The sequence below is a fragment of the Erinaceus europaeus genome, chromosome 4 (assembly GCF_950295315.1).
Source record: "Erinaceus europaeus chromosome 4, mEriEur2.1, whole genome shotgun sequence".
Classification (NCBI taxonomy): domain Eukaryota; kingdom Metazoa; phylum Chordata; class Mammalia; order Eulipotyphla; family Erinaceidae; genus Erinaceus; species Erinaceus europaeus.
In genome coordinates, this window is record NC_080165.1 from 108,085,674 (window position 1) to 108,097,722 (window position 12,049).

Below are 12,049 nucleotides of genomic sequence, written 5' to 3' on the forward strand. Positions count from 1 at the left end.
ACTAGAGGTGATTATGCCTAGCAAAATAAGTTAAGAGATGAAAGACAACTACCCTACCAAATGTTTTCACTTATATGTGGAATCTACAGATCAGATACACAAGAATTTGCAAAAACAAAAGAACAGAAGCAAGCAAACTGAATTTTGAGACTATGGTGTTTATCTTTCAGAGGTGGGAGAGTGGAGATACAGAACTTTGGTGGCGGGTGTGGTGTGTAATTCTACACTGTAATTTTACACTCTTGTAACCCACTATTAATCATAAAAAATTCAAATCATGGCGGTCACTAAGGAGCTTTACTTTTAATACAGATTTTATTCCTAACATACCCACAAATAAAATAGGAAACTTTGTGCTCCTGGAAGTGGTGGAGTGGGTAAGAGTCGGTTTCTCAAGTCTGATAAAAGTGGTGACCTCACAAGCATGTATTACTAAGTTCAATCCTCAGCATCATATGTGCCAGAGTGATCAGAGTGATACCCTGGTCTCTCTCACTCATTAATGAATTATATATTTTATAATTCCACATTTACTAAATTGTTTACCAAAACTTTGTATTAATTGTCATGTCAAGTAAGATCTCACTATATAATCATTTCCACTGAATTTACTTATAAGAAAAAACAAAATAAAATAGCACGTTAATGCTTACTACTAATTAAGGTAATTGCTAATAACTATTGTCTCCTTTAGTAACTGTAATAGGTTGGGAGACTGGAGCACAAAACTTTAATGGTAGATGTGGTGAAACTATCCCCTATAATCTTACAATCTTGCATACCATTATTAATCACAAATTTTTTAAAAAATGCCTTGCCCAAATTAAGCAGTAGGAATGAGAAAAAAAAACTGTATAGACATAGTTTCTATCTATACAGATCTTAGTTCCAAAAATGAATTTGTATGAATGATTAATATATAAGGGACATTAACTCCACCTCATCTATTGGAAATAAATTTTCTGAATGCAGTATTTTCAAAATTATAGCAGCTATGTCATACATAATTTCTATATATTTATGGTGAACTGTATCACTCCTTTACGATGTTTTTCTCACCTAAGCATGTGGAACAGAACTTGCTAATGCAAGAAAGATTATCTATTTCAAGTAGAAACTAGAGGGCAATATCAATAATTTAGTTGTATTAGATATAATAATAATAGAGAAACTGAAAATGTTAAGTAAAAATTGAGATATCTGATGATGAGTTGATTGCAACAGATTTGGGGGTGGGAGGAAGCTTTACCTTTCTAATTATTAACTATTAAATTTGAAAATCTGACAAAAATAATAAAGGTATTCTATAATTTTCTCACATATTTACCTAGCAATATTTTTTTTCTTTTGTGATAAACATACAAAAGAATTTCTCTCAAATAAAAAAATTGTTTATCAGTGACTTTTTGAAAAGAAATTCACCTAGACCTCTAACAGATCCCTCTCGCCATTGTCACTGGTCATCTCCATCAGGAATATAATGGACCCCTTTGTGGGACCCTACAGGACCTTGACCTCAATGTGGATCATCAATGGTAGGGACTGTTCCATTCTCCAAAGTGAGGTTGTACAACATACTCTACCTACTACTCGAGGAATATGGGTCCTGAAATTAGTGCATCCTGGAATGTTCCTAGCCACGACTACAGAATGCAAGCTCAGATCTACAGGGATGCAGAGGTTACAGAGGCTCCTGTTCTGAACATGGGCCCCAGATCAAATCGATGGGGTTTACAGTTAACAATATTTATATACTTTCCCCATATTTGGGAGCTACTCTCTTCCCTGATGCAGTTTCTAGTCTTTTTTCCAACCATGAGACCATCTCCCCAGACAATAACCTGGGTCCACTTCCATATTAGCTGTCAGGCTCAGGCAAAAACTAGTAAAGTCATAGGCCCCTTGGAATATACCTAAAATACTCCCACAGGGATAAAGAATAGAGAAGCTATCAAGGGATGGGACGGTATATGGAGTTCTGGTGATGGGAATTGTGTGGAAAAGCACCCTTTCTATCTGATAGTCTTGTCAATATTTCCATTTTATAAATAATTCTTTTTTTAAATGACCTAGTTTTTTTTTTTTTTTTCCTTGTTTGGTTAGGTTTGTTGCCTCTCCATCTTTCTCAAAGATATAGAATAAAAGTTGGGACAGAAAGGTAGGATAGTAATATCATGCATTTGCAAAGGCCTGGGTTCACTGACTGGCTTTGCATTAATAAATGAGAACAAGTGAACTTAGATGCCAAAAAAAAAAAACGTAACTGTTTACATATGATGCCTTAAGATACATTTTCAGACTTTAGATACAATCCAAGATATCTTTTAAAATTTATATTAGTTTTGAAATGATAGCGATAAACAAGAAAGACCAGAACACTGCCCAGCTCTGACTTATTCTCCTAGGAATTAAATATGGGTCCTTACGGCCTCAAACATTAAAGCCTTCTGCACAACCACTGTGCTGTTCCCCAGCTCCATGATTGTAATATTTTTGTAATGGGGTGAGGTTAATGGTTTATAGTTAAATACAGTTGTTGATACATGTGGAACATTTCTCAATTTTCTACAAAACACTCTCACCCCCAGCCTAGGTTTTCATCCACCATCATGCACCAGGACCTGAAAGCCCCTCTACCACCGCTTTTACTTTGGTACAATACACCAAACCTAATCCAAGTTCTATTTTGTGTATCTTCTTTCTTTTTGGATGCGTGTTTGGTTCCTTAGGATATATTCCCAGGAGAGGAACTGCAGGGTCACAGAGTAGACTCACTTCTAGTCTTCTCTCTAGACTGCTCTCCATAGGAGTTGGACAAAATACATTTCCACCAGCAGTGCAGGAGGGATCCTTTGTCCCCACATGTTGGGCATTAAGCACGCCCCCCCCCATCCTCCATTGCTGACACTATGACCTATTTACATAATCACTGTTTTGCCTGAAAGATTCCCCACCCACTCCTTTGATCTATCTTCTTTCTATCTCGAGACCCACCCTGCATGCAGGGTAACATTAATTCCACCAGTTAAAACCATCGCAATGGTTGCTAAGGAAGTTCCCAGCATGCCTCTTTCCTTTCTCCACCCCCTTTTCTTAGCCATTTCTGTTTCTGACTTGCCACTTCCAGTTTTATGCTATAAAAGTCACTTCTGTTTCTGGTTTCTCTCTTTCCGTGTCCGGACCTGGAGGAAGGCAGGTGTGCAGACAGGGAGGCAAATGCCAGCCATTGCAGTTTGGCGCCACGTGGCTTAACCCTCTGTGCTCACATCCAACTCTGGGGCTCCCGCAGGAATAAAGAATTATATTACCAAGCCGCCATGAGTTCCTGGTCTCTCTCCTGTGACGCAAGCCCGGCACCCACAATCTCACCAGCATTTGTTGTTGTTGCCTTTTCTGATATATGTATGACATTCTTAAAAGGGGTGAAGTGGTATCTCATCTAAATTTTCATTTCTCTGACAGTGAATGACTTGAAGCATTCTTTTCATATGTCTGTTAGCCTTCTGGATTTGTTCTGTGGTGAATATTCTGTTCATATCCTCTCCTCAATTTTGGATGGAGTCATTTGTTTTTGTTGTTGCTGCTGGGTTTGGTGCACTCTTTACATATTTTGGTTACTAGTCTTTTGTCTGATATATGGCATGTAAAAATCTCTGATTCTGTAAGTTTCTTGCAATTGGACTTGAGAATAACATAGTATTACTGAATACTTATTCAAAGTACTACAAAATTTCAGAGGTAGAGTTTCACACTTAAATGTGTGTGCAATTCACCACATTTGCCAAAGTCCCACCCATCCTCCCCTGTAATAAACACCATAATTTTTACAAAGTCTAGGAGACAATTAGGTTATTAATTTTTTTGTCCATTTTTTTTGCTTTAGTTATCTATATTCCACATTATGAGTAAAGCTATTGACACTTATCTCATTTACTTATTTCACTTAGCATTTACTTATTTCACTTAGTATTTACTTATTTCACTTAGCATAATCACTGCCAGTTTTATTTTGCACCAAATGATGTTATTATCTTTTTAAGTTTCATACCAGTATTTTGCCAACTATATATTCCTCAACTTCTTTACCCTTTTGTCAATAGGCTTTGATGATTCTATATTTTGGCTATATTTGTTTGTCTGGTAGAACTAGGACTTCCTCAATGTATGACTTTACTATGTTGCCTCCTTTAATTTTTTTTCATTCAGTGAGAGACAGAGAAAGACACAGAGGAAAGACAACAGCACCAAAGCTTTTTCTGTTGCCACAACACATCACACATGGTGCCCAGTCCTGAATCTGAGTCATGCACTTGGCAGTCAATGTAGGCACTCAACCTGGGCAGTTATCTCTCTAAGACTTATGAAGAAATTTTTTTATCTTTACTTTTTACTTTACTTTTTCAGAGAGAGAGAGCGAGAAACAGAAACAGAGGAAGAGAGATAAAAGCACCAGGGAGGACAGAATAGAAACTGGGTCTCCTCTAAGGAAAAGCAGGCACACCCCTTCACATAGGCTATCTTATTTTTTAACTAGAGATTAATTTGCTGATTCATAACCAAATCAGATATGATAAAAAAAAATTGGGAGACCTGAATAACACTGTTATCAAAAATCTAATAACATGGGGGTGTGTGTGCTTCGCCATTTAACTTAGGAACGTTATGTGGAAGGGGGAAGAGAAACTAAAAAATAGGACAAAAAAATAAAACACAACACAAACATATATGGTTGACATTTCAAAACATAGTACAAAATGAAAAAGGGTGAAGGGGGACAAAATAAGAGGGAAAACAGAAAAAAAAACACTTAAGGTGATATATACAACAAGTAAACACAAGAAAAGATGGTAACTTCAGTATTCATCAAGAAAATAAAAATTAAAACTAGATAGGGAATGGATGTTGGCATACCCAGGATTTTAGTGTGCAAGGACCTAGGTTCAAGCTCCCAGTTTCTATGGGGGTGGGGGAGAGGGACTTCAAAAGTGGTGAAACAGTGCTGTGTTGGGAACATGTGTAAGCCTGATAGAGCTTAGGGAGAACCACCCCCATCTTTGGATGGAGGTCTGAGAAGATAACCTCTTGGTAAGTCTCTCTCAACCGAGGTGAGTATAAGGGGGGAAACTCAGACTTGGTTCTTTCCTTCTTGACTCTCAGGCCCACAGATACCCCAGTACTTCCCTCCATTAACTGTAGGCCACATGGCCGCAGATTCACTTATTCAAAGTCACCTTCTGATCACAGAAGAACACAGCTTATCACACATTTCATCACACACCTCAGACCCCAGACAAGAGAAATTCCAAACTATATGGCTTTTGATATTCATCTTCTTTCTGTCTCACCCTACCGGTTTAACCCCTATGCTTCTCTCAAATACCTTTGGATAATTAAGTTGCTTGTGTCATGGAAAATAACTGTCTTGTATCTCATCAATTCCTGTCATACCAGCCCCCTACCTTAGGGGCATGCTGACTGTTAAGAAACCTGTAATTTCTGTCATATTTCAACAATAATTACCTCCATTGCTTTTCTATTTAACTCATGCCAATTTTGCTAATAAACGGACTCTAGGATTCTGGGATTCTAAGGACTCAGATTCTAGGCACGCTAAGAGTCCCCTGGTGTCTTTTACTTCATGTCACCCCTGTTGTGAGCGAGAAAGAACCAGCCCGTTACCTTTCCCCTGGAGACCACCCCGCCGGAGAGGGAGAGAGATATCCCGAAAGTGCTGCAAGTGTCTCTTTCTTATTCTGCTTTACTTGACACAAGGGTTATTGCTGGGGCTAGGTACCAGCACTACAAATCCACTGCTTCTGGGCCTGTCTTCCTTCCTTCCTTCCTTGCTTCCTTCCTTCTTCTTATTTGATATGACAGGGAGTAATTAACCAGGGTAGGTAGGGAGAGAGAAAGGAAGACACCTGCATATCTGCTTCACCTTGTGAAGTGTTCCTGAGGCAGGTAGGGAGCAGAAGCTCGAACCCAGGGCCTTTATGGGAATCCTTATATAGTACTATGTGTGGTTAATCAGGTGGGCCACCACCACCCCTACAAGTGTCTCTTTCTTACCCTCTACTTCTCCCTTTCCTCTCAGGTTTTGTCTTGATCCAAAATAAATACAAATAAAAATATTAAAATCATTTTAGCACCACACCTATTAGAATGACTAAAAAAAAAATGTACAAAACTAAATGCAGGCAGGAATGCAAAGAAACTATCACTCATAATGGTAATATAAAATGGTATATATAGCCAGTCTGGAAAAGTTTGCCTACTTATAAAACCAAACGAGTGCACACTTTACTATGCTCAATGACGCAAGCTTGAGACTCCAGCATCACATGGGAGCAAGATGCCAATAGTTAATAACCAACTAATCAGCCAACAGAAGCTTATTTTTTCATAAATATATGATTTAATTTTTCTAACTGTAGCAAATGTTAAGGCATGCAACTGTATCTACTACTTCATGTTTGAATTCTACTTTTAAACTGATAACCAATTGGATGAGGAGAATTTAGCATCTCCTTTGCTCTTTTCTCAGGAATGACACGTCATTTCATGAAAACTCTTACCATTTTGGGAATCTGAAGACTGCACTGCAGCCCAGTTTTTAATATGAAACATTACTCACATTACTCTTAATAAATATAAGACTAAGAGACACATATTTCTTCATTGTGGTCCTTCTATTTGTGTACAGAGCTGATAATTCCACACCCTCTGGCATATGACCTAGGACCCAAACAACCCCATTGCAACTCTCTGGATAAAATACCCACGTTTCATGAAAGCATGACTTCTTTACTGTAGGGGGACGATTATCTACAGGATGTGGTAAAAGTGAAGCAGCTTATTTCTTTGCTACTCTAACAAAGCAGCTTTGTCAGGAAATAAATATATGGAAGTTGAGAATTATGGAATTGAATCCTGTAAAATTACTTGCAACCCAAGTTCAGAGAGTTTGTATGTGTAGAACACAAAGCATAAGAAGTCACCATGTGAGTTCACTGATGAAGCAGAATCAAACCCACAAATACAGCAGCTGAGTTACAGACAATACAAATATATATAAAACATTTAAAGACATGTTTTTTAATGTAATAAAAAAGACTATCAGATGCTGTTAAGCAGATTCAAACGTGAAAACAAAGAGAACAAGTTAGAGGATTTTAACAAATACAATAATTGTTCAACAATCGGAAATATGAAAGTGAACATACCTAAAGAAATTAGACAAAATGGGGAGTCGGGAAGTAGTGTGGCGGGTTAAGCGCAAGTGAAGCAAAGCACAAGGACCAGAGTAAGGATACAGGTTTGAGCCCCTGGCTCCCCACCTGCAGGGGAGTCCCTTCACAAGCCCTGAAGCAGGTCTGCAAGTGTCTTTCTCTCCCACTCTCTGTCTTCCCCTCCTCTTTCCATTCCTCTCTCTCCTATCCAACAATGACAACAATAACTACAACAATAAAACAAGGGCAACAAAAGGGAATAAATAAATAAAAGACATTAGACAAAATGAAGCACAAATATGCTACTGAAACTTTCAACAAAAGGGAGAAGCAATCCTTGAACAGTAGGTAATTTTCCAGAAGGAACAGATGTCACCCATCTAAAAAAGAGCGGTCAAAATCTGAAACAAACTCCACAAAATAAATCAAGGTCTAGAAAATTTAAATGCAGATTCCTAAGGAAGAACTAAATAAATGCCTACATTTTAAAATTAAGAACTTCTGAACATCAAAGACTTGCAGAAACTGAAAATCAAACTACAAACCTGGAGAAGATATTTATAATGTATATAACAAAAAACTTGTAAATGTTTTGTTGAAAAGGGATAAACAGAGAAGTGGTCAAAAGCAATAAAAAGGGATTCACAAATTGTTAATTAACATATGAAAAGATGTTCAACTTCACTGAGAGTCAGTGAATTGCAAATTTCACTTCAATGAGACATCACACCCACTAAAACAGCAAGAAATTTAAAGGTCTAATAATATATAGTATTCCTTAAACTACACATATAAATTTTCAACATGAAGATGTTTCAAAATGAAGATATTTTAAGTGTAATCTGGATTTGATAATAAAAAGGCATGTTCATAATTTTAGAGCATTTCAGTAAATCAGTAGCATGACAAACATACTACAATAGGCTGAAAAGATTCTGAGAGAAGGATTCGTAGACAACTAAAGACAACTATTTTGAACTTATCTATTAAGTTAAACAGACACACTGAAACTGCAGTTTTAGGGGAATATCAAGTGAGAACCTTTATTTTTTATCTTTAAATAAAGGAAAGTAGGTCAGGTTTAGAATGAAACAAAAAGGGGGGAAGGGAAATAATGGGTCTCTGGGTAGTCACAAAGAAACATAATATAGAGCTCACAAATGGCCACATTTAAACAATAAGGGTTGTAATTTCATTTCTATTTAACAACAATAATATATATCTGTCCCTATCACACATTTCTCCTTGTTTTACACACTCCTTCTCCTTCAAGCAGGCACTACACTGGGACTTTTATACTTGCAATTCCTTCCATGGAGAATATCCTTTACCCTTTTATACTTGCAATTCCTTCCATGGAGATGTCTGCCTGTTATTTCTTTCAAGCCTTTGTGTTCAGATGTGAATTTAATGGAGAGTTCCTTAATCACTTTGAAAGTGAAATCCTTTCTGTAATCACCTCTTTGGGTACTCTTGATTCTCTTTCCCTACTTTATATTTTCTTCATAACCTTCTAGTAGTTTATATATTATATTCTACCTATTGTTTACTTCCCTCAGCCCACTGGATATAAGCTACAGTATATGGGAGAACCACAGTGTCAATATATGCTTAAAATATGTAGAAGTTCAATGACTACATTCTTAATAGACTATCCCAGATTAAAGAACCTGAAGAACAAGTTTAAAATAACACTTAAATAAATAAATCTTAAATAAGGAGGATTTTGCAAAGTGGAGAAAAAGGGTAGCTATCCTAAGAAAATGAAACCTGCATTTCACTGGAGGTTTGAAAGTATCTTGCACGTTTGAAAAATAGAGCAGAGTATACTTTTGAGTAGAACAGCAATGTAGTGGACCAATTTTTAACTAAACTTTATATTGTACACAATAGGAAATATTACACTGAGCTTCTCAGTTCTTGAGTATCTTGAAAGTTTTAGCTCCAAGTTGCTTATTTCATTTACAGTAGAACTGATATATGGGACATAAAATTACTGGAACTGCTTTCTTCAATCTAAAGAAAATATAGTAAACATAATCAGTTTTCCATCAACTGCAGATGCTATGCATAACAGTCTAAGTAAAAGTTATGGCTACAAAGTGTTTCAAACTAGATTATTTAAGCCGAAGACTAAAAACTGTCATTGGTGGGAGACAGCAGTTTGAATGCAGGATGGATGGTCAAATCCCAGTGCTTGTTTTATAGGCGGTTCCATTATTTATCAGTTTTCTCAATAAACTGGCCTTGGTCCTAATTAACCTACACTATTACTAAATTTAACAAAGGATTTTGTCCCTATCACTACAATCTCTAGGGCACTTAACATTTTGGTTTTAATCCAAACACATAACTTAACCACACAGATTATTTTCGGCAGTCTCTAGAGACAAGTGTGTAGATACAAAAAGGAAACGTTGGAGCAGTGCCCGAGTTGGCCCGTGAAGTCAGCCTGGACAGAGGAGTTTCTGGAGCCCTGCCCGCCATACTGGGCGGGGGGATGTGTAACCCCGACAGGCGGGGCCGCTGGGCGTTCTCAAGGCCTCCAGAGGTCAAAGCTCAGGGTACCGTCAGGGGGCGGGGCCCGGCCCAGGAAATAAGAACTGGCCTATGGGCCTCAAAGGAAAGGCGCAGCAACTCAGAAAAACTCACAGTAATAGGCCACCACAGGGTCCCGCTTGTCATGTTCCTGAGCTGTCCTCAGATGATGTTGTATGCTCTTAAACTGCGGGGGGAGCGGGGGCAGCGGAGCAAAAGCCGCCATGTCTACCAGAGGAAACACCACTTCCTACTCGCCCGCCACCTATACTTCCGCTCCTCCTAGCAGGGTCAGAGGCCAGATTGCGCATGGCAAGCTCCGCCCATTCTCCTGTTGCCTGGCGACAGCAAGTGAATTACGGGTTCCCAACAGGGACAAACTTAGTATGTTTGGTTCCTGGTGATTACAGACCATGTGTGTTGCTGTTAACTCCAGTAGTGCTCCTGGGAGATGAGTAGAGTTTTTGTTTTTCTTTTCTTTCCTAGTTGGTTAGGTTTTACTCTTTTTATGTGACTAAAGGAAGGTTAGTTTGAGGGTAGTTTGTTGCAGATAGGGTGACTTGCCTAATTTAGGAATTATTTCTTTCTGTTTCTCAGATTTTTTTAATGATGTCCTTAGAAGCTTCTGTCACCCAGAAACATATGTGGGTTTTTATTTCTTTTTTTTTTTTGGAAAGTGACAAATCTTTAATGTGAACATTCTATATTCGTTCCTTCTCTTTTCTTCCATTCTTTCTCTATTTCTTTCATATGTTTCTTCATTCTTAACCTATGTTGCTTAAAAACATAAGGCAACTGAATCAACTTGGGAAAACGTAAACTACAGATAAAAAAAGATTTGGTGCCTCTTAAAATAAAAATTGTAACAAATTGATAAATGACGAGAAAATGAATATGCAAACTAAAGCAGGCTTGGAAAAATAATGAGAGAATACCTATATCTGTAAGGAGAAATAAATTGTCCTTTAATTTGTCATACTTGCTTGAAGGGGCATCAGTGCCTTGAACCCAGTGACTTTTTTAATTGTTAACTGACAATCGACATAATAACTAATAGGTAACAGGAGGTTATACCAGGCATCTATACAGGAGACACATAAAGCATATGGGGGAAATTATAGTGGGAAAATGGGTAATAGAAATATAAAGACAGGAAAGAAGGAAAGGAAAGAGTATACAAGAAAAATTGGACTGTAAGAGTGATGTTGCAGGTCTTAGGGAAAGAACCAGATTTAATTATTCTGCCCTTTTCTCTCACAGATAGAGAGTGGCTTATACACCATCATTCCCGCTTTGCCATAAGCTTTGTGGGGTTTCCAGAACAAATAGATAACCATTTTCCTTCTAATAAATTGATAGCTTCTTTACCTCTTCTGCCTCTACTAGCACCTAAACTTTTCTCTTGGGATCCCATTCCCTCTGCTCCTACAATCTTTACTGATGGTGGAAAAAAGGGAGCTGCTGCCCTTATATATTACCCAGACAAATAATCTCCTAAACTTCTCTTTACTGAGCTTCCTGAGAATTCCCCTCAGTACAAAGAACTTTATGCTGTTTTCCTTGCATTAAAAGCTGTACCAGAATCCTTCAAACTTTTTTCTAACAGTGTGTACACCGTTAACTTACTTCCATGGCTTGCTCGTTCTTATGTGAAAATTAATGACAACCCACTTTCCCCTCTCTTGATTCAAATCACCTCTATGCTCTGTTCTCGAACCCAACCACTGTATATTCAACACCTTCGTTCCCACAGCCCTCTTCCTGGTTCCCTGTCCGAAGGGAATGCTGCAGTTGACCGCCTTGCCTCCACAGGAACTTTCCCAGTCTCTGTCTCTGATCCTGCTAATTTTCATTCTCTAACCCATGTTAATCTTAAAGGCCTTCAAGCTTGATTTCCTGATGTTCCTGTACCACAGTTAAAACATATCCTAGCTACATGCTCTTCTTGTGCAAGTCTCATAAAGACACCTGCTATCCAGACCCTTGGGGTTAACCCCCAAGGTTTAAAAGCTAATGCTATTTGGCAAATTGATGTCATCCACATACAAAACTTTGGCAAACAAAAATATGTGTTTGTCTCAATTGATGCCTTTTCTAAATTTATGTGGGCTACAGCTCAGACAGGAGAAAGCTATAAAAAGCTTAAAAGCCATATGCTCTCCTATTTTGCTGTGATGGGCTTACCTCTTCAACGGAAAACTGACCATGGACCGGCATTTACCAGCAAACAATTTAAAGATTTTTGTTCCCTCTGGAATATTACTCATAGCACAGGAATTCCC

The 12,049-nt window shown here is 38.0% G+C and overlaps 1 protein-coding gene across 1 annotated transcript in view; it reads right to left on the reverse strand.

Annotated features, from left to right (window-relative positions):
- The window catches only part of VTA1 (vesicle trafficking 1), a 51,416-nt gene extending 41,373 nt beyond the window's left edge, over positions 1-10,043 (reverse strand). Inside the window, exon 1 of the mRNA XM_007525867.3 lies at positions 9,882-10,043. Coding sequence (XP_007525929.1) covers positions 9,882-9,993 — 112 coding nt within the window. The 5' untranslated portion in view covers positions 9,994-10,043. The remainder of the gene's footprint in view (positions 1-9,881) is intronic.
- Between the last annotated feature and the right edge of the window lie 2,006 nt (positions 10,044-12,049).